At 43.5% G+C, this 24417-nt stretch overlaps 1 protein-coding gene across 1 annotated transcript in view; it reads right to left on the minus strand.

Annotated features, from left to right (window-relative positions):
- Positions 1 to 3473: 3473 nt before the first annotated feature.
- Positions 3474 to 24417, minus strand: part of LOC143930914 (alpha-2-macroglobulin-like protein 1) — a 204609-nt gene continuing 183665 nt past the window's right edge. Inside the window, exons 33-37 of the mRNA XM_077455600.1 lie at positions 13893 to 13983; positions 11255 to 11323; positions 9591 to 9693; positions 5408 to 5449; positions 3474 to 3617 (exon numbers count right to left, since the gene is read on the minus strand). Of these exons, the coding sequence (XP_077311726.1) occupies positions 3595 to 3617; positions 5408 to 5449; positions 9591 to 9693; positions 11255 to 11323; positions 13893 to 13983 (328 nt within the window). The 3' untranslated portion in view covers positions 3474 to 3594. The remainder of the gene's footprint in view (positions 3618 to 5407; positions 5450 to 9590; positions 9694 to 11254; positions 11324 to 13892; positions 13984 to 24417) is intronic.

The following is a 24417-nucleotide window of genomic DNA, read 5'->3' on the forward strand; positions in this document are numbered from 1 at the left end:
ATGAAGCTGGGAAGGATTAGAATTCCAGTTGGGTTTTTACTGCTAGGTATGTTTCCATTAGGTCAGAAATATTCAAAATTCTTTCTATCATTTTCAAAACCACAGTAGAACCAGACCCTACGGTAGCACTCCTGAATAATAAACCTCAAACTTTAACTCACCACCAATTTAAACTTCTATTATCGATAACCACGGCTGCCAAACAAAATATTGCAAAAGCCTGGAAAACACCCACTTTATGCATGGTATCATTCAAACATAGAGTAACGCAAGCCATGATTCACGCTAAAATAGAGGCAACCGTACTAGATAAAGTTCCCATGTTCGAATCATTATGGCTTCCTTGGATTGAACACTACTTACTAGATGGTCTAGACCAATCTCTTATATTCTCATGAAACAACTAATCAAATATATATCTTACCCCCTATGTTACATGTAGAATTTATTAACATACCATTTTCTTTCGGAGTGGTCTCCTCCCTCCACAACCCTTATATATGCTTCCCCCACCCTTGCTTTGCCCACACCCTCTCCTTTTACTATATATAGATGAACAAGCTAAATTAATCAGTTATATATTTCCTAATGTTATTACTATAGAGGAGATTTTAGGGATGGTTTAATTAAGTATCTTTTATTCAGGGAATAACCAAGCCACATGGTTGGATCTTGGCCCTGAATTATCTACTTACCTCTCTGGTAACAACCTTTCTTTTACCCTATATTATACCAAATCTCCTCCAACCCTAAACTTTGAAACTACAATTTTTACTATGTATCTAATCCAGTTATTAAACTTTATGCATGTTTATCTTTAGCTAAAATGTGTTAAACTAATATATCCAAAATTACATGACTGTTATTATATTATTCACCTCCTGTTAATATACTGAGAAGCCTCATTTCACACTTTTATACATTCTACTTAACTATAAATCTATTGTATGACTCTTTTTATTGCATTATATTCAATAAAATATTTGAAAAAGAAAGAAAAAAGGTAGATTTCCATTAGAGAGATATACCTTCCACTTCTTGTTCTTCTGACTACCGTAACAGGGATAAGGAAAAGGCATGGGGATGCCATAACCGGTAAAAGTCAAATTCAGTGAAGTTTTTAAATTTGTAGGTGGAATCTAATAAGTGAAAGTGGGTATACTGCAATGACTGCCCAACTTAGAGAACCTGTGCTGGTTAATATGTGTGCTAAGCCACAGTATTAAAACCAGTGTCTGTCCATACAGGAGGAGGAGAATTACATCCACATTTGTACTGGTGAGCTAAAGAACAAATCTTTCACCAATAGAAGGATATTCTGTGTACTGATTATTTCAACTGGGAGTGAGAGCTCTAATAAAGAGCTGTTTTGACTTAATAGCTGCGAATCAATTATATTTTGATTTGAAAAAATCCGGTGTTAATATTGGATCCCCCGTGGTAGTCCATTTAGCAGTGGTGGATGGACATTTTTTGTTTTTGGTTTATATAGTTTTGAGTCACTGAGAACGCCGGAGTATTAAATAAACAAATGAAAAAGGGGGTTATAGGCCCCTTCAGGTATTCTTTATCATGTGTAGTTTTCCAAAATACGGCACATTTAGCTTAACCACTTGCTTACTGGGCACTTAAATCCCCCTCCTGCCCAGACCAATTTTCAGCTTTCAGCGCTGATGCACTTTGAATGACAATTGAGCGGTCATACAACACTGTACCTAAATTAGATTTTTATAATTTTTCCCCCCACAAATAGAGCTTTCTTTTGTAGGTATTTAATCACAGCTGGGGATTTTATTTTTTGCTAAACAAACAAAAAAAGATGGAAAATTTAGAAAAAAAATTTTTTTTGCAAACAGGTCATTATTCTGCTTCATTGATATGCGCTGATGAGGCGGCACTGGTGGGCACTGATAGGCTGCACTGATGGACACGAATAGGCACAGTTAAGGCGGCACTGATAAGCACAGATATGGTGGCACTGATGGGCACAGATAAGGCCCTGTTGGCCACTGATAATATGGCACTGATGGGCCCTGATGGGTGGCACGGATGGGTGGCATGGATGGGTACTGATAGGTACCACTGATAGATGGCACTGATAGGTGGCACTGATAGGTGGCACTGATGGGCACGGATAGGTGGCACTATAGCTCCCAGCTTTTTAGTGAGGCTGCATTCACACCTGTGCATTTTCAGCTCGTAAGACGCTCATCTCAAAAGTTCCAACATGCCCAACAAGCAAACTCCCATTCATTTAAATGGTCCCTGTTCACATCTGAGCATTCTGTCGCCTGAAGCAAAACGCCTGAAGCTCAAAAAAGTACATGAGCTTATTTCTGGGCAGATTACAGGTGTTTTTCTGCTTTTTACATTGGTGACCTTTTGACCTTTACAAAAACGCAACAAAATCATGGTAAAAACGTGCGGCTTTCTGCCTAAAAACGATACGCTCTGGTGCGAATGCAGCCTAAAAGTGATTCCGGATACTGTAAAGACACTCAGTTGCTTCTAAATGCTCAAAAAATGTTTCATTTGAGTGTATTTTGTACTGAAAATATAGATGTGATAAACAGTAGCAAATGTATCTTGTGACACACTTAAGGACCGCCTGCCGTTGTTATACGTCGGTATTTTGAAGAGGGATATTGTTGTTATGGCAGCAGCTAGCTACCATAACCCCAGTGTCCTCTTATTCAGTGGGCGATCTGCTTTCACATAAAAGTGGTCTCTGCAGCGGATTCACTGAGTGAGGGGTGGTAGAAAAAAATATATTAAATTCTTTGGGGGTTAAAAATATTTTTAACTTGTAAACACCAAATCTCAAAAAAAACAACTGCCACCAATTTAAGGTCTCTGCTTTCAGAGAATTTATAATGTTTTGGGGTTTTAAGTAATCTTCCAGCCTAAAATATGTAAAATGTGAAGAATGTGAAAAAAAATTGCTCTGGCATCCAAAGAGGTTAAAGGAGATGTATAATCTTTTCAAAGATTTTAGCATGTACTGTACATGTAAAAGAAATCAACTTAATATAAATATTCTTATTATTTGGTATTTTTTTTTAAAACAGCAGTGTCTACATCAGGAGTAGGCAACTTCGGCCCTACAGCTGTGGCGATACTACAAATCCCATCATGCCTCTACCTCTAGGAGTCATGTCTGTGATTGCCAGGGTCTTGCAATGTCCCATGGGACTTGTAGTTTCAAAACAGCTGGAGGGCCAAGGTTGCCTACCCCTGGCCTATATGGTCCATATCCCAGGGAGTACAGGGTGTTTTTGGCCTGCCCTCTAGGGGGCATCAGTAAGGTGCCCACCACTCAAAGAAGTTTAATGTGGAGAACTGTGCTGAGATCACCATGTCAATGACACATTCTCCATCAGGCATTAGACCATGTCTGAGAAAACACTGGACAGGTATGGTAGAAAATTATCTATTGACTTGGCTGTAATAATTATGAAATAATGCAACAGAAATAATGTGACACTTGGTATCATAAGTTTATTTTTGCAGAACACAACCTCAACATAATGTATACTGCATTACTTCAGGCTTGTCGCCTTCTGGAGCATTTCAGTTCGATTTGGTTTTCCTGCTTTATCTTACATTTTCTTTAGTATCTGGAAAGAAAATAAAAATGTAGGAGAGGAACATGGTTATGCCTTAAAACATTGCCAAACGTGCACTTATTAATAGTTATTATAAGTCAACCATACACTATGAGGTTATAACGCCTCAAAAAGGCCCTGTCCCCGACCACATCACAGCATCACCAGCACATAGAGGCCAGAAAAGGAAACGGGGCGTCTATAACATTATATATAATTGTGCCAAAAACCATGAAAACACAGAAAAAGTATTAATCGATCATAGTGTTTATTAGTGAGTGGTGATTTCCTGACTTTGTAAAGCTCTTCTGCCAAAAAAAATATCTTTTACCCATCTGCTAGAATTTTTAATTTTATTTTATACAGGGATCAGAAGTAAAAATAGCCACTGATTACTGTATAAATGTCACTGGCAGAGAAGGGGTTAAAACTAGGGTGCAATGAAGGGGTTAAATGTTCCCTAGGGAGATGTTTCTAACTGTGGGGACAGTGTATTGACTGGAGGAGGAGAGAGATCACTGTTCCTAATCACTAGGAACAGATGATCTGTCTATCCTTCCCTGACAGAACGGGGATCTGTCTGTTTACCCCGTTCTGTCTCTCTCAGGAGCAATCGCGGGTGGCCAGCAGGCATTGCGGCTGCTGGCAACGCCCATCAGCTCCAGCGTCACGCCGCGGGAATGCACGTGCCCCCTTGTGGTCTTAAAGCGGCCAACGTATCATGACAGCGATTTGCCCAGGAGAGCCAACCTGCTGCAGTGCAACATGCGGCAGCTGGTCTTTAGACCATTCAGGCTATGAGTGTTATGGTGATAGAGTGAAGACAGTCATTGGTTGCTTGTTTATATTCACTTATTTTCTTTAATAGTCCTTTTCATCCTTGAGCACAGGCAAGGTAGTGCTTTAGGGACACTCAGCACAACCTTTGGACACTAGTATTGCATGGGATCACTGTAAATACTCCGAAGGAGATAATGCGGAGAATACCCCTTTTTCAGACATCATGTACAAGCAAAAAATTAGCTACGCAAGTTAGTAAATATTTTGATAGCCTTCTGAGCCTTAACTGTTCATCCTATCTATCTTCTTAAAGGGGACTTCTAGATTCTGATAAGCCCCTTGCCGCAGACCCCCACAACCACCATCCAAGTTTGTGAGAAGGAGGCCCTTGTCCTCATCAAATTTTTTTCAATTTGGCATGTGGTTCCCTTTTCAAGAGCCATACCAGACACGAAGGGCCTGGAATGGATCTTGGGGGGGGGGGATGCCATATTTTTTTCATTCTGGAGTGGGTTCCCCCTCAAAATTCATACCAGACCTAGGGTCTGGGGGGGGGGGGCATGCCAAATTTGTATTTTTTTCAATCTGGCATGAGGTTCCTTTCCAAGAGCCATACCAGACTCCAAGGGCTTGGACTGGATCTTAGGGGGAACCCACGCCATTTTTTTTTTCATTTTGCCGTGGGGTTCCCTCTCAGGATCCTCAGAGCATAATTTGCGCCACAAGTCGGATCATCATTATCTGACTTGGAATGTGACTTCTATTTAAATCAATGGGCTGAAAGTCATACCAGTTAAGACGGCTCTGATAAGGAAACATTGATTTTGAATAGAGGTGGAGAAACTCTGCTGAAAGCTAATGCGGCTTTTTCCTGGTGTTGGTAGTGGCCGTGCAGCTTGTTTTTGTATGAGGCCCTACTCTTGGAAGCTGAATGACTGAGCTCTCTTCTGCAGTAATCCAAGTACATGAGGCTCTGTGCTGGTCGGAATATGAAAAACTGGAAACAGAATAAATGCACTTACCAGTGCTGCAGGGAGAGTTGTATTCTGCAAAGGCTTCATCACCTAAAAAACAGAGACATGTAGGACACTGTAAGTGTTTTCATTCAAATGTATAATAACTGAAATGGTAAATGTAGCAGCTGAGTATATGTACTATGTAAGCCATCAAATAAAACAGAATGTTTGGTCTTTACATCATGTCTTATTAGGGAATGTAAAGTTTATCTAAACTCTAACAATTAACTTCTCTCAATTGTTTCCTCTTGGTTTGTGAAATATACCATTTAAAGCCTTCTTTATGTGTCGTTAACAACAAAAATACCAATTGATCCTGCCAGAAAACCAGCAAGCTTCTAACTGCAGTGAGCTAACAATGCTACACTTCAAATCTACAAAACACCTTCCCCTATTTTTCAAAGATGGGCAGGAATGTTCTGTAGTCCTGTCTCACTTCCTGTCTCAAACCCCCCGTACACACGAGCGTAATCTCCGTCAGAAAAATCTTGGATGGTTTTTCTGACGGAATTCCGCTCAAGCTTGTCTTGCATACACACGGTCAAACAAAAGTTCTCTGAACTTTCAGCCGTCAAGAATGCGGTGACGTACAACACGAGCTGAGTGGAGCATACACACGGTCAGAATTTCGGACCAAAAGCTCACATCAGACTTTTGCTGGAAGAATTTCCGCTCGTGTGTGTCTGGGGCATTAAGGCGACAACATTGCTTCTCCATAGATATAGTTAATGAAGGCTAAAAATTTGAAACAAATGCAGCCACCTCATCCAAGGACTGGTAAACTGAAATATAGATAGATACTTTAATAATGCAAAGTTACATACAGTTACATAGTTAGTCGAAAGAATAACTAGTTAGGTTGAAAGAGAAGACACGAGTCCATCTAGTTCAACCTACAGAATGAAACAAACAAATAGCAAACCTCCATATACATAACGTTATACCCATAGTTGATCCAGAGGAAGACAAAAAAATTCCAATAAAGCGATGATCCAATTCACTTTAGCAGGGGAAAAAAAATTACTTCCGGATTCTCCAGAAGGCAATCGGATGTTCCCTGGATTAACAACCCCTGGTTTTATTACCTGAAAATGTTAGTATTCAGTTATATTTTGTGCATTTAGGAATGCATCCAGCTCTATTTTTATAACTATATGCTAGTTTTTGAGGGAGCCTATTCCACATTTTCACAGCTCTTACTGTGAAAAATCCTTTCCACATGTAAAGGCTAAATCTCTTTTTTTCCTCCAGATGTAAAGAGTGCCCCCTTGTCCTGTGTAATGATCTCAAAGTGAATAACTCAACATCAAGTTCACAATATGGACCACTTATGTACTTGTACATGGTGAGTAGGGATGAGCTCAACGTTTGAGTCAAACGTAACTTCAACTTGAACATCGGGTGTTCGCCTGTTCACCGAACAGCGAATATAATGGTGACGATTGCGGTAAATTCGAGTGTGCATTGATGCATGCTTTGGCCAATCACAGTGCACTCTGCTGCGAGAGCCATAATTGGTATATACTCTGCATTTAGTGTAGACTAGATATTCAGTGTAGACTCTTTATACAGTCAGTGCAGGCAATGCAGTGTATATAACACAGTGTATTGAAGTGGTTAAGGTGAACCACACGACAAAATGTAAGAAAAAAACGCCGTGGGGTTCCCCCCCAAAATCCATACCAGGCCCTTCATGTCTGGTATGGATTTTAAGAGAAATCCCACAGCAAAATTTAAAAAAAAATGGTGAGGGGGTCCCCCACCAAAATCCATACCAGACCCTTATCCGAGCAAGCAGCCATGGCAGGCCAGGAAAGGGGGGGACAAGCAAGCTCCCCCTTCCTGAACCATACCAGGCCGCTTGCCCTCAATATGGGGAAGGTGCTTTGGGGTCCCCCCAAAGCACCTTGTCCCCATATTGATGGGGACAAGGACCTCATCCCCACAACCCTTGCCCGGTGGTTGTGGGGGTCTGCGAACAGGGTCTTATTGAAATCTGGAAGCCCCTTTTAACAAGGTGGCCCCCAGATTCTGGCACCCAACCCTGTGAATGGGTAGGGGTACCTATACCCATTCCCCAAAAAAGGGTAAAAATAAAGACAACGGGAGACAATTTTTGACAATTCCTTTATTAAAAAACAAAACAAACGGGTGACCCCACCCCCTTCTGACATCCCGTGTACCCCATACCCATTCACATAGGGGGGCAGATTCCGATAAAACCCTGCCCGCAGTCCCCCACAACCACCGGGTAAGGATTGTGGGAATGAGGCCCTTGTCCCCATCAACATGGGGACAAGGTGCTTTGGGTGGGACCAATTTTACTTATATGCTTTTACTCCAATAAAAGGCCACAGCCTAATATTTTCCAAAGATGTCACATTTAATTAATTAACCACATGCCACCAGCCCAAATACCATTTACTGCAAGCAAGCGGCAACTACAAGCTGAGCGACATACTGGTACTGGACTCCCTATATTAAATTAACTATTTAAATCACCCATATACTGGGGGCAATTTAGTATAATTATTATAATTATTTTATTTTACCACGACATGCACTTTGACTATTTTAACTATATTCTTTTGTAACTTACTTATTTTAATTTTTTTGATTGCGGAACTGAGTTATATTATTTTATTCTACACTGTTTGCTTTACACCTTTTCCTGATGAAGTGAAGAGCCAAACAACACCTTGATGGAGTGTTTTACCTGTTTTATGATCAATAAATACCTACCAGATGTGAGGAACACACTTGGCAGTTTCTTTCTAAGCTATGGGCACCTCTGCTTTTTGAATTTTGGGGTCTCACCCCTATAATATTAGCTCACACTAACATCCAGCCATTTACTATATTTTCAGTTTGAAGCGACCAGATATATGACAGGCATAAGCTGGTCCTACACTAGTGGCATTTCATTACAAAAGCTTTGTTTTTAGAACGTTGGTTCAGTTTTCTAATCACAAACAATGTTTGTTTTTGGTCCAAATGACAAGAAAAATTGGAAGTAGCAAGATGGGAATTTTGCCTTAACTTAACACACTTCTAACAATGTACAGTATGTGTTTTTTGAATGGGAAATGATGTTGATTCCAAAGTTGAATGCTAAAATCACATACAATTTTGAAGTCTTTGTAGGCATTATTGAGTATGATGAGTAGACTTTTTTCGTACAACTGTTTGTATGAAAATCTAAAACTGGATATATTTTAGTTAATGAGGGAGTCTAATGCTAATATCCCATCTCAAAAAAAAACTGCGCTATACAAAATAAAAAATTTAAATTAAAATTAAAGTACAAATAGTCCATATATTGTGTCAGACCAATTAAGGCCAGATAACGTGATCACACATAAAAAGAAAAAATCATAGAGTCTCTAAATTGTAAACACCGCGGTGCACATGCATGAACTCCAAAAGTGTGCCCAATCACCCAGAAGTAGATTGTGCTTACCAAATAGCAAGCAATAAAAGCAATCAGACGTTTTCAATGGGGAACCTTTGAAAAGGTTTGGTTGATGACGAAATGCGTCTGGAGGAAGGCACGTAGTGACGTTACCACGCCATCCGAACGGGAGGACAAGCTCTGTGTATATGCCGGCTGGCATTTCTTTGTTTTACTGCATTTTACAGATCTACCTTTGTAAGTTTTATTCCCAAGAATACATTTTTGTATATTGTTCAAATGTATTATGCTATGGTGGTCCCTTTCTCTTTTCAGAGCCATTTCTGACAGCATACAGACCTTGTTTGGTGGACGCAGCTTTCAACTATATGTGGTCCCTATCCGAGGTGTGGATATCTGCAAGCGTAGAGGCCCTAGGCTGGGTTTAGCTGATTGCTTTTATTGCTTGCTATTTGGTAAGCACAATATACTTTTGGGTGATCGGGCACACTTTTGGAGTTCATACATGTGCACCGCGGTGTTCATAATTTAGAGACTCTATGATTTTTTATTTTTATGTGTGATCACGTTATCTGCCCTTAATTGATCTGACACAATATATGGACTATTTGTAATTACATTTTTATTTTTATTTTTTATTTTGTACAGCGCAATTTTTTTTATTGTATTAATATCTTCTGTATTATCGCACTGTATTACTGCTGCTCTTTTCGATTTTTGATTTTTTTTCATTTCTACCAACGCAGTTAAATTTTTGTTTTTAATATCACATCTCACCTGTCTCATAATAATCATACACTCTCACAGTACCAGGCTTCAGGTCTGTAACCTCGATGTCCAGTTCTATCTGGATGTCGATATGTACAGGATCATGTCCTATCTAAGGAGACAAAAAGGCACAAATCAGGGCTGAATATATCCAAACAATAGAGGACAAAATAACTTAACATTATAACATTTGCTGAAAATTGAGTCCCTGTTTCTGTACCTTCCACAACAAATAGTTGAGTGCACATGCTCAGAGCCATATCCAGAGGTTGTCTTATATAGAGTCATATTTCCCAGAGGTTGGGAAATAGACGTATGAGTGCTGCCAGCATTGCTGCAGAGGTTGAAGGGGTGGGGGGGTCAGCCTGTCAATGCTCAGACCATGCACCGCACACAGCATCAAATTGGTCTGCAGGGCTGTTGTCCCAGAAGAAAGCCTCTTCTAAAGATGATGCACAAGAAAGCCCGCAAACAGTTTGCTGAAGACAAGCAGACTAAGGACATGGATTACTGGAACCATGTCCTGTGGTCTGATGAGACCAAGATAAACTTATTTGGTTCAGATGGAATCAAGCGTGTGTGGCGGCAACCAAGTGAGGAGTACAAAGACAAGTGTCTTGCCTACAGTCAAGAACGGTGGGAGTGTCATGATCTGGGGCTGCATGAGTGCTGCCGGCACTGGGGAGCTCCAGTTCATTGAGGGAACCATGAATGCCAATATGTAATGTAACATACTGAAAGCGAGCGTAATCCCCTCCCTTCGCAGACTGTGGCGTAGGGCAGTATTCCAACATGATAACGACCCAAAACAAACCTCGAAGACGACCACTGCCTTGCTAAAGAAGGTGAGGGTAAAGGTGACAGACTGACCAAGCATGTCTCCAGACCTAAACTCTATTGAGCATCTGTGGGGTATCCTCAAATTGAAGGTGGAGGAGCGCAAGGTCTCTAACGAACACCAGCTCCGTGATGTCGTCATGGAGAAGTGGAAGAGGTCTCCAGTGGCAACCTGTGAAGCTCTGGTGACCTCCATGACCAAGAGAGTTAAGGCAGTGCTGGAAAACAATGGTGGCCAAACAAAATATTGACACTTTGGGCCTAATTTGGACATTTTCACTTAGGGGTGTACTCACTTTTGTTGCCAGCGGTTTAGATATTAATGGCTGTTGAGTTATGTTGAGGGGACGGCAAATTTACAATGTTATACAAGCTGTACACTCACTACTTTACATTGTAACAAAGTGTAATTTCTTCAGTGCTGTCACATGATGATAGAGAATAAAATATTTACAAAAATGTGAGAGGTGCACTCAATTTATATATATATATATATATATATATATATATATATATATATATACATATATCCATACAAATAAACACACACACATAGAGAAGAGTTGGCCATCACAGAGGTGTTGGCATGCATATTTTTATGTCTGTTTACATATTAAAATGTCTAGGATCCAATTTTATGGTATGTATTTTAATAGATTTTGTGCATTACATTTGAAATATCGTTAGTATATTAATCAGTGCTGCTATTTGTGGGTAGTACTTCTGAACGCCCTTCTGTATCTCAGCGTTTGTTTCTACACCTGTTTTGCCTTTAGTTATACTTTAACGTGTTAATGCATATAGACACAGAAATTTAAAATACAGTAAACCCAAACCTCATTCAGATAAAATGTCACCAAGTCATTGTTGACCTCACTTCTTTGGATCCGATGTTTTTTCTCCATCTGTGAAGAGAAAATATTGTACGTATTAGAAGGTATCAGTACAATACACACATACGTGATTGTATTAAAGCGGTTGTATACCGCTGGATGTTTTTTTTTTCCCTGCAAGGTAAAGTCATAATGTGTTAGTATGCATTGCATACTAGCACATTAATTTGAATCTTACCTTGAAACGCTGCATCTTCACCGGTCTTGTTTCACGAGCTCCGGTCTCTGTGACTGGCTGGAGCCGCGATGACTTTGCCACCTATAGGTGACGGCTTACTTATAGGTGAAAAGTCAGTAGAGGAAGTTTACTTTCTCTTTAAGGTACCCAAAGACACTGCATAATTATCATCTGATGCTTCTAAAATCAGAAAAGTCTGATGATTATGAAATGTCTATGGTAACCATTGCCAATACTAGGCTGGGCCATTCTAAAATACATTTATGAAACAAAGATCTGACTTTTAATCTCAAACTTCTAACTTTAAAACTGAGAAATGTGACTTTTAGTGTCAGAATTCTGAATTCTGATGTTGAAACTCAGAATTTTAATATTAATTACATATATTATTATACATAATTTGTGACTTTTAAACGTAGAATTCTAACATTTAAACTCAGAATTCTGACTTTAAATGACAGAATTGTGTTTCCTAAATGTCTTTTAGGATAGCCCTAGGGTTATTTTGTATATTTCATTTTATATTGTGTATATTCAGTAAATGATATTATTATATTACCCCACACAGAGAAGAACCAGTCTGGGTAGAAGCCAGTTATAGAGATTCTGTCACCAGACCAATTATTTCACCAACAATCTTCCAGTAAATTTATATGGGCATTTAATGTTTTTTATGCATGTTTCTCACCTGAAAATCCTCTTTTTGGTAGCCATCTAAAAGCCCTGGGCCTACTTCTGGGTACCATCATATTGAATGTGATGTCAGCAGGCCCAGCAGACTCAAAACTGTCACTCAACTAATGTTCTGTGGAACCCTATGGTTCCTCCAGAGGTTACTACGGGTTCATAGTTAGTCTGGTTTAAAAAAGACACAAGTCCATCTAGTTCAACCAATAATTCCTCAAGCTGTTACTGAGAGTAGTGTCGGAATTATAAAGGGGCAAAAGGGGTCACTGCCCTGGCATCCACTGACAGACGAGGCCTCCCTTTATAGAAAAAAATTATATAAAACAATATAAAAATGATATAAAATAATACAAAATACATATTAATAAAATAATATAACATGTATAATAATTTTGGCAGCTCAAGCGAACCACACATAGAGTCCTATGACTGCATGTGTTTTCACACAAGACCTCAGAATGACATTGTGTTGTGCATTTAAAAAAATGTGTGACTGTCATCGCAAATGTAAACCAACTCTATGTGTAAGGGACCCCCCAAACCTCAAGTGCCCTGCCCCCCCAAAGATCTAAATCTGGCCTAGCGGAGAAACCTCCCATTTAATAGGGCCTGCATAGTTGTTGAGAAAGAAAATCACTTGGTAGAGCCAGCTGCATGACCCCAATGATATTTTGGTTGAGTGTAATGCCTTGTACACACGGTCGGAAATTCCGACATAAAAGGTCGGATCGGATTATATTGTCGGAAAATCCAATCATGTGTGGGCTCTATCAGACTTTTTCTGTCGAAAAAAATTTGAGAGCAGGATCTAAAATTTTCAGATAAAAAAAAATCCAATCTGACTTTTTCCGATCGTTTGTAGAGAATTACGATCGGACAAAGTGCCACGCATGCTTAGATCAAATTACGAGACCAAAGCTATTGGCTACTAGCCTCAACATAGTTCCATCGTAACGAACAAACGCCATTACGTTCCGAGCGATCGGATTTTCCAACAACTGTGTCCAACCGTGTGTATGCAACACCAGTTTAGGACAAAATCCATCGGAAAAAATCAAATGGATTTTGTTGTCGGAATGTCCGACCGTGTGTACAAGGCATAAGTGTGGTATTCTAATTACCCCTGTAAGGGGGCATTCTTCCCATTGACCAATGAATGTCAATTCATTGAGTTTAGCAGGTTTTCCCCAAGACCTGAAAATAATTTCAAGGGTTCTTCTGAGGAAATAAAAGCTTAAGAAAGACTTCACTATAGGGTTCCCCTTTACTTCTTCCCCAGCAGACACATAAAAGGTCATGCAAGGAAGTGAAAGGAGTAGTTAGGAGAGCATAGCAAATAATGATATACCCCTAGAAGAGGGAACTAACGTCTCCAGAGGAAGTAATATTTTTGCACAAGCATAAAGGCAACTGAATAACAAAAAAATCACTCATGATAGGAAAATGCTTCAAAAAGAATTTCAAATACTTGAGTTTTCTGTGGTTTTGCTTATTTTTTAAGGATTTTCGACTACTGCAAGACCTCTTTCAGCAAAACTATCTGTTTTCACTGTCTATATCCTGTAAAACTATCAACACCCAGAAGTTGAAATCAGACCGAAATTGCCTAATGTTATATGACAATCTTTTCAGTATTTATTGTATTAAATTCTCTTGCCCCTAAATATATTAAAACCCCATAAAATCCAAACACAAAGGGAAATGGCAATGACATACCTCTCTTAGTGAGCTCTTCACAGGAATATAGCCAGACAACATCTTCACCTCTATAATAGCCATGTTGGATGTCTTTCGAGCACCTTTGTATCTGTGAATATTTAAAAAAAAAGTTGTAGCGTGATTTTATTGTTCAGTATGAGACCCCCAAAACATACCAGAAATTACCGTACATCATTTATATTTTTCTTTTGTTGATTATCCCGCAGAGCTTTATAGCTGTATGTTTTGTCATCTTTCTCTTTTTTTGTAATCTTAGATTAGTGCAGCTCCAGGATTTGGTTACTCTTTTTCTCGTCATGAGTGCCTCCTACCACTAGGCGAACTAGGCAGCTGCCTAGGACGCATTGCCACCTAGGACCAAAGCCTCTCCAATCCTATGGAATGCCCTACCCCAATCTGTCCGCCTATCTCCTACTTTATTAGCTTTTAGATGATCCCTGAAAACACTTCTCTTCAGAGAATCCTACCTCACCCACACCTAACTGCTGATAAAACAAACAACAGAATCAAGTAATTTTGAAGGTCAAACTAGATGTAGCATTTGAGTTCCATGTACTCTCTCCACTCCTCTGTACCCCAGACCTGCCTAACTACATAATAATGGATTTCCTCAGAATTTGGACTGGCCACCACCACCTTGTGCATGTAAATATAACGCCCATAGATCCACCGATGATCCTAGAGAACCGCTTTCCCCTGCTGGATGTGCTGTTGTAGGTGGTGGTGCCTCAATGGCCTCCATGGATGGTACCTCTAATGCAGGCTGTCGACAGAGCTTGACCCAGCTCGCACAGGGGAAGCGCTCAACCCCATATTTAATGGGGGAGCCCTGGTGAGTACTATCTTCCTCCATTTCCACCAGGTCTGGAGAGACCTGGGGTTGCTCTGCAGATGACGTGGCCACAGTGGTGACCTTAGCAGCAAAGGTCCATAGTGCATTGTGTCTTGGCAGGGTACCAGGTAGTTACACAGAGCCTCCCCAACTGGGGGCACCTCAAAGAGGAAGGCCCGGCACTCCCCACAAAAGGCCCAGGATATGGGATGTGAGAGCCGATGTCAGGGCTCCGCACTCAGAACATACAGAGACCAAGGTTTCTGTGATCCCGGAGCGGCACACTGCCAGACCCCAGCACACTGCCATGGTACAAAGTCCAGCGTCCAGAGAAACATTACAGATAGTAGGTGATATAAAGCAGGACTGTGCTGTGTCACCTAAGCTACAGGCTGTTTTAATATTTTCTACCATTTTTTAAAAATGTTACGTTTTATTTTTTGTGGGTTGTTGCAGGTAGATGGCCTTGCCTTGGGTGAAAAATAGTCTAGCACCAGCTCTACTCCTATTGCTAGGTTGGAAGTGAACATATCTGTGCATCTAGTTCTGAGACAAGTGTTTGATGAGCATGAAGCTAATGAAAAAAAAAGAAACAGTAAACATACAGTACATCCAAGTGTTACCAAACAACAGAAATGGCAATACTTATATTTTTGCATATACATGTATTGTCTACATATTCAGCAGCTTTTCACTGAAAGTATTTATTTAAATTATTTCTGTTGAAGTTACCATCTAACATTGTCTGGGAACCTCACATGGTATTTAGGCATAGGGATGGGCCGTTCAGGTCTGGTATGGATTTTAAGGGGAACCCCACATCAAAATGAAATAAAAAAAACTGTGTGGGCCCTCCGAAAATCCATATCAGACCCTTAACCAAGCATGCAGCCCAGCAGGTCAGGAAAAGGGGAGGGGACGAGTGAGTGCCCCCTCCTGAACCATACCAGACCACATGCCCTCAACATAGGGGGTGTTTGCTTTGGGGCAGGGGGAGCTCTGCCCCCCGCACCTAAAAAAAACTTGTTGATGGGGACAAGGGCCTCTTCCCAACAACCCTGGGCTGTAGGTGGAGGCTTATCTGAATCTGGAAGCCCCCTTTAACAAGGGGGCCCCCAGATCCTGCCCCCCATGTGAATGGGTAGGGGTACATCGTACCCCTACCCATTCACCAATAAAAAGTAAGAAACACAGGAAAAAAATACTTTATTAAAAAAAAAAAAATGTCCCTCAATGTAAATCCACTGCCAATCATGACTCCTGACAAACCCAAAAAATAGAAAAACTGGAAGCTCCCCTCCGTATGCTCTCTCTGTACTTTGACGGCTCTTATATAGACAAGTGGCGGGGGCCATCCGGTGGCGTAACTGGGTGGCCCCGCCCCTTCTGCAGTCATGTGAAGTAATTTTTTCTACTTTTTGACACTTTTTCTGGTGAATGGGTAGGGGTACGATGTACCCGATACCCATTAACATGGTGGGGGGGGCAGGATCTGGGGGAAATTGTTACGACACAGACATACTTAACAAAGATAACACAAGATCACAACAATAAACTGAACAAGATGCAAAAACACAATATAATTACCAATAACAGTCATTAACGCCAAATAAAATGAACATAACAATGAACATAACAAATAAAATGAACAAAATTAAAACTACACCACAAATAAAACATCCAAACAATTAAAATACAACATAGAATAAATAACAGATCAAAAAACCAGGCAAACTACCAAATACAAATAATACACCACTTTTTCTAACACACCCCAAATAATAGCCAACACAATGTAGCGGTCAGAGGTATAGGAGACCGCAATGCAGGTTTCAAGTACGGGACAGCAGACAAGGAGGCTGAAACAAAAACCGGCTTTATTAAACAGTGAGATATAATGGCCGGAGGAGGAGGATAACAGTATTAACAATTCACAGTAGTTTACAGTAAGGCTAACTGGAATGTGGTACACAAAATGGCTTTCCCGCCAACACATGCACAGTGATACAGGCTACCCTCTTCTAATATGTCCTGCCTGATTCCCGCTTATCGGGACACGTTTCTACAACGTACTATCTCAGTAGGGACTGTACTATTCCCTATCACAATCCAGCACCGGTGCTCACTCACAGTTTGTTAGACAGCTGGAGGGTCCCTTGTCTTGGCCTCCTTCATGAGGCAGGTGAAGTCCAGTTCCTAGTGCTGCAGCTTGCCCGTCTGGGACGGATGGATGAACACAGATGCGGCCCAAAATCACCACAGCTCTCTCTCTCTCTGCCCGAGATGCCCGATCTTTAGCTGGATACTGCGACTCTTTATCCACACAAAGTCTCCCTCTCCTCAGGGCAGACTTGACTTTTCCTCAGCTCCGCACAGGAATCCCTCAGCTGCCCACACACTCCTCACAGTTCTCTCTCACTGCCACTTCCTGTTTCCTCTCCTCTGAAGGCTCGGCAGCAACAGTGACATCTTGTGGCTAAACTGGAAATAGCAGGCTGTATATATTATAGATGGAACACAGTGCAATATAGTTCAGTAATCCTAGGGGCTGACCCCCTACATGCCTCCCCGCTTAAAGGTGGCCGTCCTCGGCCTTGCTATATAGTCCATGGGGAAGAAAAGGGTTAAATCAATCTTTAACGGCAGCACAACATTGTTCATAATACATACAGTTAGACCAAATAAACTGATCAGCATTGTACCTGTTTGGTGGAACCCCTGCAGTAGACCTACTAGATCTCCGAAGGTCTTGTCTTTCTGTTAGGACTTGTCCTTCCTCCCTTGGAGCTGGTACTGGTTCTATAACAGGGGCTTCATCACGTGCAGAGTCAGGAACAATCCACCAGTCTTCAATATTATTCCCATCGGAAATGACAAATTCTGAGGAAGGGGCAGGGAGTGGTGTCCTCTGTGCAGGTATCCGATCTTCTGACCGACATGGCCGTAGCATATTCCTATGTAGAACTCTTGAAGCCGACTCCCCATTCTCAACACGAACTTCGTAAACTGGACCATTGGGATACACTCTCTTGATCACTTTGTACGGCTGTACCTCCCAACGCTCACTCAACTTGCCTCTGGGCCGTTTCTCTCGAACCAGCACCCGGTCTCCAGGTTGCAACGGAATCTCTTGGATGGGAGGACGGTCAGTATAAGTCTTTTCTTGCAATCTCTGGCCTACTAACCGGCAGATGGTCTGGAGTCGCTTGCGGTGTTCTTTCACCCATGAGGTGGTTGATCGCTCTATCACATCTTCTGGCTGTTCCAAATTCAATTCGACAATTTCTCGTCCGGCTCTACCGAACAGTAGCATGTATGGGGTATAGCCGGTGGTAGTGTGGACACGATTATTGTAGGCCCAGACTAATTCAGGCAGATAGTCTGGCCAGTGTGTCTTTTTGTCCTCCTCTAAGGTCCTCAGCATCTGAAGCAGAGTCCGATTAAAGCGCTCACAGGCCCCATTCCCTTGGGGATGATATGGAGTTGTCCTGGATTTTCCAATGCCATACAGTCGGTGTAACTCCTCCATCACTTTCCCTTGAAAGCATGCTCCTTGATCTGAGTGAATCCGTTTCGGGCATCCATAGACCCGGATGAAATCTTGACAGATGGCCCGAGCTGCAGACTCAGCCGTCTGGTCCCGAGTTGGAGTGACCACTGCAAACTTGGAGAAGTGGTCAATCATGACCAGGCAGTATTGTGGGCCTCTGGCTGACTGTCCCACGAGGAGATAATCTATCAGCAATACCTCCAGCGGTTCCTTGGTCTGTATGGGCTGTATGGGTGCCCTCTGCTCTGTGCTTTTAGTAAGCTCACACACTCTACACTGTCGGCAGACTTCTTCAACTACGACCTCCAGTCGTGGACAATACACATAACGCTGCAGCCACTGGTAAGTTTTGACTGGCCCGAAATGAGCTCCAAATTCATGAGCTTCCCTGGCTATCTCTAGTGCCAGACTCCTTGGTATGACAACCTGCCATCTTGCCTCCAGATCGGCAGGCTGCTGCCACTTGCGGTATAGAACAGCTCCATGAACCTCTAGTCTGTCCCATTGATGTAGAATTGACTTCATCTCAGCATCAAGATCAGCCCTTTCCTCTCTGTCTGGTTTCCTTTGCCGAGCCACCCAACCTTTTATCTGTCGCAGTCCAATGTCTTCATCTTGTATTCGCCCCCATTCCTCATTAGTTCTTGCTAATGCCTTAGGCAGGGACCGGGCCTCCCCGCTTGTCTGTGCTGCGACTGCTGGAGGTGTAAACTTGCGGAAGTCTGGAATTTCATCCTCTTCCTTTTGTTCATCAAGCTCTCCCAATGGAGTTTCAAAAGTAACCCTCGACAGACCATCAGCATTGGTATTCTCTGTAGCAGAGCGATAGCGAATTGAGAAGTCATACTTTGCAAGGCGAGCTGCCCAACGTTGCTCCAGGGCTCCCAGTCTAGCAGTATCCAGATGGGCCAGGGGATTGTTATCAGTCCGTACAAAGATTTTAGCCCCTGTAAGGTAACCGGCAAACTTCTCTGTCATGGCCCACACCAGGGCAAGGAGCTCTAGCCGGAAGGAACTATAGTTATGAGGGTTTCGCTCCGTATCCCGCAGGGACCTACTGGCATAGGCAATCACTCTTTCGTGTCCGTCCTGCATCTGTGACAACACTGCCCCGAGTCCGTAGAGACTACCGTCAGTAGATAAGAAGAATGGTTTGTCAAAATCAGCATAAGCCAAGATGGGGGCCGATGTCAGAGCCTCTTTCAAGGTCAGGAAGGCCTCCTCTTGCTTCTGTCCCCAGGGAACACTTTGACTCTTGGATTGCCCAGCAGTTCCTCTCAAAATCTCATTCAGAGGGCCCGCTATCTTTGCATAGTCTTTGATGAACCGCCGGTAGTAACCAGTCAGACCAAGGAAGGCCTTCAACTCACGCAGCGTTCTAGGCTCCGGCCATTGTTGAATGGCAGCCACTTTATTTTGGGATGGCAGCACCCCGTCTTTGGACACCGTATGGCCTAAGTACTCGATCTCCTTCTTGAAGAGATGACACTTCTTTGGCTTTATCTTCAGGCCATGGGCCCGCAGTCGCTCAAGTACCTGTCCTAATCGGGCCAAGTGTTCTTCAAAAGTAGCAGAGTACACTATAATATCATCCAAGTATATCAGGGTAGCTTCAAAATTTAGATCTCCCAGACATTTTTCCATCAGCCTCTGAAAGGTTCCTGGGGCATTAGACAGCCCAAATGGCATCCTATTAAATTCAAACAGACCCATGGGAAGTATGAATGCTGTCTTTTCCTTGTCTTGTTCAGCCACCGGTACCTGCCAGTATCCACTTGCTAAATCCAAGGTGGAGAAGTATTTAGCCCGCCCTAGGGCTGTTAGGGACTCTTCGATGCGAGGCAGAGGATATGAGTCCCGCACTGTGCACGCATTCAATCTCCGGTAATCCACACAAAATCGAATGGTGCCATCCTTCTTCTTGACAAGCACCACTGGGGCTGCCCAGGGACTTTGACTACCCCGAACCACTCCTGAATCGATCATCTGTTTCAGCAATGTCTTCACCTCTTGATACAACTTGGGTGGAATCTGTCGATATCTCTCTCGGCTTGGGGGAGTGTCCCCCGTCGGTATCTCATGTGTGATAGCATCTGTGCAACCAAAGTCATTGGCATTGCGGGCAAACGCAGCTTGATTCTCCCACAGCATGGTTTCAACTGCTCGTAAATGATCCGGACTTAGAGCTTTCACATCTATCTCCATTTGTTCCAAGATGACTGTCCCATTCCATTCTGGGGTCGGTGCCTCTGCAGGCTTTGCAGTAACTGCCAAGGTCCAAGCAGAATTGCCTATCGGAGCTAGAGTCACTTCTCCCTGACTCAGCACTTCTCCCCGATGTAGGTACACGCGAGCCAGTTCCACTCCTGGCACCAGAGAGACTTCCCGTTGTCCAACGTTTACAGCTCTTATGGGTACTCGTCCATTTTGGACTACTGCCAGTGTCCGGGCCACTAGGACATCCTGACCTAACTCTCCCAGGCCTTCAGGCTCAATGATCACCTCCATACCTTCAAGGTTGCGGGAGGTTCCCACGGGCAAAGTCAGTATAGTCTCCCGATCAGGAGGGAGGGTAAGGGTAGCCCTTCCCGGCACTCGAATATTTCCTACAGACTGATGTACTGGGACACTCTTCTGTGTCCCACAAAACCGGATTAACCGTTGAAATGCCTTTTGCGTTGGTTTGTGTGGAGTGGCATTCTTCCAATAGCCCGGCCCCCTTTTAGTGAACATAATTTGATCCAACTCTCGCAGGATATTCATGCCCATTATCACCGGTACATCTTCTTTGAAGGTTTCAGGGACCAGCAGGATACCTTTTTTTCCAACTTCCTGTCCACACAGACGTACATTCATCCATACGACACCTGTGACAGGGATTTGTTGCTGGTTAGCTGCTGTGACCCGGATCAATGTCCCCTGTTCTGGCTTGGCCAGTGCTTGAAAGTAACGGTTGAAATATGACTCAGGCATGGTCGTTACCTGTGATCCGGTGTCCACTAAACAGTTGACTGGAATGCCTTCAAACTCGGCTCTTATGGTGGGACATCCTGCAACCAGGTGTTCGGAGCTGTGCTGAGTGGCCTGACACTCTACTTCCCCCGCAGTGTGCCTCATTACTGCGGGGGCCTGAAGTTTAACGCCGGCTCTGGGCGTCTAGGCAGGTCCCTCCGGCATTCTCTAGCGAAGTGTCCTTTTTCTCCACACCGCCAGCACTGAGCCTCTCTGCGTTGTTCTCTCTGTCTGTGTGCGGGAGGCGCCCGTAGGCCTGGACTGGCCGAGCTCACTGGAGGATATTGAGGGACTCGGTAGGTGGGAATACGTGGGTAAGGATGCTCTGGTGCAGGAACCATCGAGGCAGTCTGATAAGGTTGTTGTTGCCCCAGATATGCAACCTCAGGGGGGTAGCTCAAATCCATCCGTCTCTCTATTTGCGTCAACTTCTCATGCATGAGACCCAGGGAGCTTTGTAGGTCCTGCACCACTCTAACCAGGACCTCTTCATTCTCCGCAACCCCGAGGGAGGCGGTCTGGGTCCGTATCACTCCAGAGGCATAAATTTCTTCTTTACTTCGCTCCACGGCCTCAGCCAATATTTGCCGAAAATTCAGTGTAGGGTCCACTCTGACTCGTTCCCGTAGGGCTTGTCTCAGGTGAGAGCTGTAGAGTCCCAGGATCAATTGTTCCCTCAGTATCCGGTCTGCGGATCCCATGGCGGTTATCCCGTCTGCCTCTTTTTTCTGTATCTCAGCCAGTACTTCCTGTAGAGCCGTTGCATATTGTGAGACCCCTTCATTTTCCTGCTGTACCCGGTAGAAGAACTTTGCCCGGAGGTGGCCCGCACTAGCTGTTTCACCGTATATTTCTTCTAGAAAGCGCACAATCTCTTTCAAGGTACTGCGCGTAGCTTCCGGTTGTAAGCAAACAGTTTTCCGCGCTTCACCCTCCAGGGCAGCCAAAGCAATTTCCACCTGTAGCTCTGGGCTGACATTGTAAATTCTAGCAACGCTCTGTAATCTCGTCACCCAGTCTGACAGTGACATGTTCTGGCCATCAAATTTTGGCAACAAGTTAAAAAGCATGCCCATAGGGAGGGTCCTTGTAGGGGTTCCACCATTACCTAAGGCATTCACATCAACATCAGGTACGTTGCCTTCAGCCGCCTCCATCTCTGTAACCGTATCCTGCTCGCAGCGCCACTTGTAGCGGTCAGAGGTATAGGAGACCGCAATGCAGGTTTCAAGTACGGGACAGCAGACAAGGAGGCTGAAACAAAAACCGGCTTTATTAAACAGTGAGATATAATGGCCGGAGGAGGAGGATAACAGTATTAACAATTCACAGTAGTTTACAGTAAGGCTAACTGGAATGTGGTACACAAAATGGCTTTCCCGCCAACACATGCACAGTGATACAGGCTACCCTCTTCTAATATGTCCTGCCTGATTCCCGCTTATCGGGACACGTTTCTACAACGTACTATCTCAGTAGGGACTGTACTATTCCCTATCACAATCCAGCACCGGTGCTCACTCACAGTTTGTTAGACAGCTGGAGGGTCCCTTGTCTTGGCCTCCTTCATGAGGCAGGTGAAGTCCAGTTCCTAGTGCTGCAGCTTGCCCGTCTGGGACGGATGGATGAACACAGATGCGGCCCAAAATCACCACAGCTCTCTCTCTCTCTGCCCGAGATGCCCGATCTTTAGCTGGATACTGCGACTCTTTATCCACACAAAGTCTCCCTCTCCTCAGGGCAGACTTGACTTTTCCTCAGCTCCGCACAGGAATCCCTCAGCTGCCCACACACTCCTCACAGTTCTCTCTCACTGCCACTTCCTGTTTCCTCTCCTCTGAAGGCTCGGCAGCAACAGTGACATCTTGTGGCTAAACTGGAAATAGCAGGCTGTATATATTATAGATGGAACACAGTGCAATATAGTTCAGTAATCCTAGGGGCTGACCCCCTACATGCCTCCCCGCTTAAAGGTGGCCGTCCTCGGCCTTGCTATATAGTCCATGGGGAAGAAAAGGGTTAAATCAATCTTTAACGGCAGCACAACATTGTTCATAATACATACAGTTAGACCAAATAAACTGATCAGCATTGTACCTGTTTGGTGGAACCCCTGCAGTAGACCTACTAGATCTCCGAAGGTCTTGTCTTTCTGTTAGGACTTGTCCTTCCTCCCTTGGAGCTGGTACTGGTTCTATAACAGGGGCTTCATCACGTGCAGAGTCAGGAACAATCCACCAGTCTTCAATATTATTCCCATCGGAAATGACAAATTCTGAGGAAGGGGCAGGGAGTGGTGTCCTCTGTGCAGGTATCCGATCTTCTGACCGACATGGCCGTAGCATATTCCTATGTAGAACTCTTGAAGCCGACTCCCCATTCTCAACACGAACTTCGTAAACTGGACCATTGGGATACACTCTCTTGATCACTTTGTACGGCTGTACCTCCCAACGCTCACTCAACTTGCCTCTGGGCCGTTTCTCTCGAACCAGCACCCGGTCTCCAGGTTGCAACGGAATCTCTTGGATGGGAGGACGGTCAGTATAAGTCTTTTCTTGCAATCTCTGGCCTACTAACCGGCAGATGGTCTGGAGTCGCTTGCGGTGTTCTTTCACCCATGAGGTGGTTGATCGCTCTATCACATCTTCTGGCTGTTCCAAATTCAATTCGACAATTTCTCGTCCGGCTCTACCGAACAGTAGCATGTATGGGGTATAGCCGGTGGTAGTGTGGACACGATTATTGTAGGCCCAGACTAATTCAGGCAGATAGTCTGGCCAGTGTGTCTTTTTGTCCTCCTCTAAGGTCCTCAGCATCTGAAGCAGAGTCCGATTAAAGCGCTCACAGGCCCCATTCCCTTGGGGATGATATGGAGTTGTCCTGGATTTTCCAATGCCATACAGTCGGTGTAACTCCTCCATCACTTTCCCTTGAAAGCATGCTCCTTGATCTGAGTGAATCCGTTTCGGGCATCCATAGACCCGGATGAAATCTTGACAGATGGCCCGAGCTGCAGACTCAGCCGTCTGGTCCCGAGTTGGAGTGACCACTGCAAACTTGGAGAAGTGGTCAATCATGACCAGGCAGTATTGTGGGCCTCTGGCTGACTGTCCCACGAGGAGATA

The sequence above is a fragment of the Lithobates pipiens genome, unplaced genomic scaffold (genome assembly GCF_037356315.1).
Source record: "Lithobates pipiens isolate NorthernLeopardFrog02 unplaced genomic scaffold, aLitPip1_a1.2 Scaffold_25, whole genome shotgun sequence".
Classification (NCBI taxonomy): domain Eukaryota; kingdom Metazoa; phylum Chordata; class Amphibia; order Anura; family Ranidae; genus Lithobates; species Lithobates pipiens.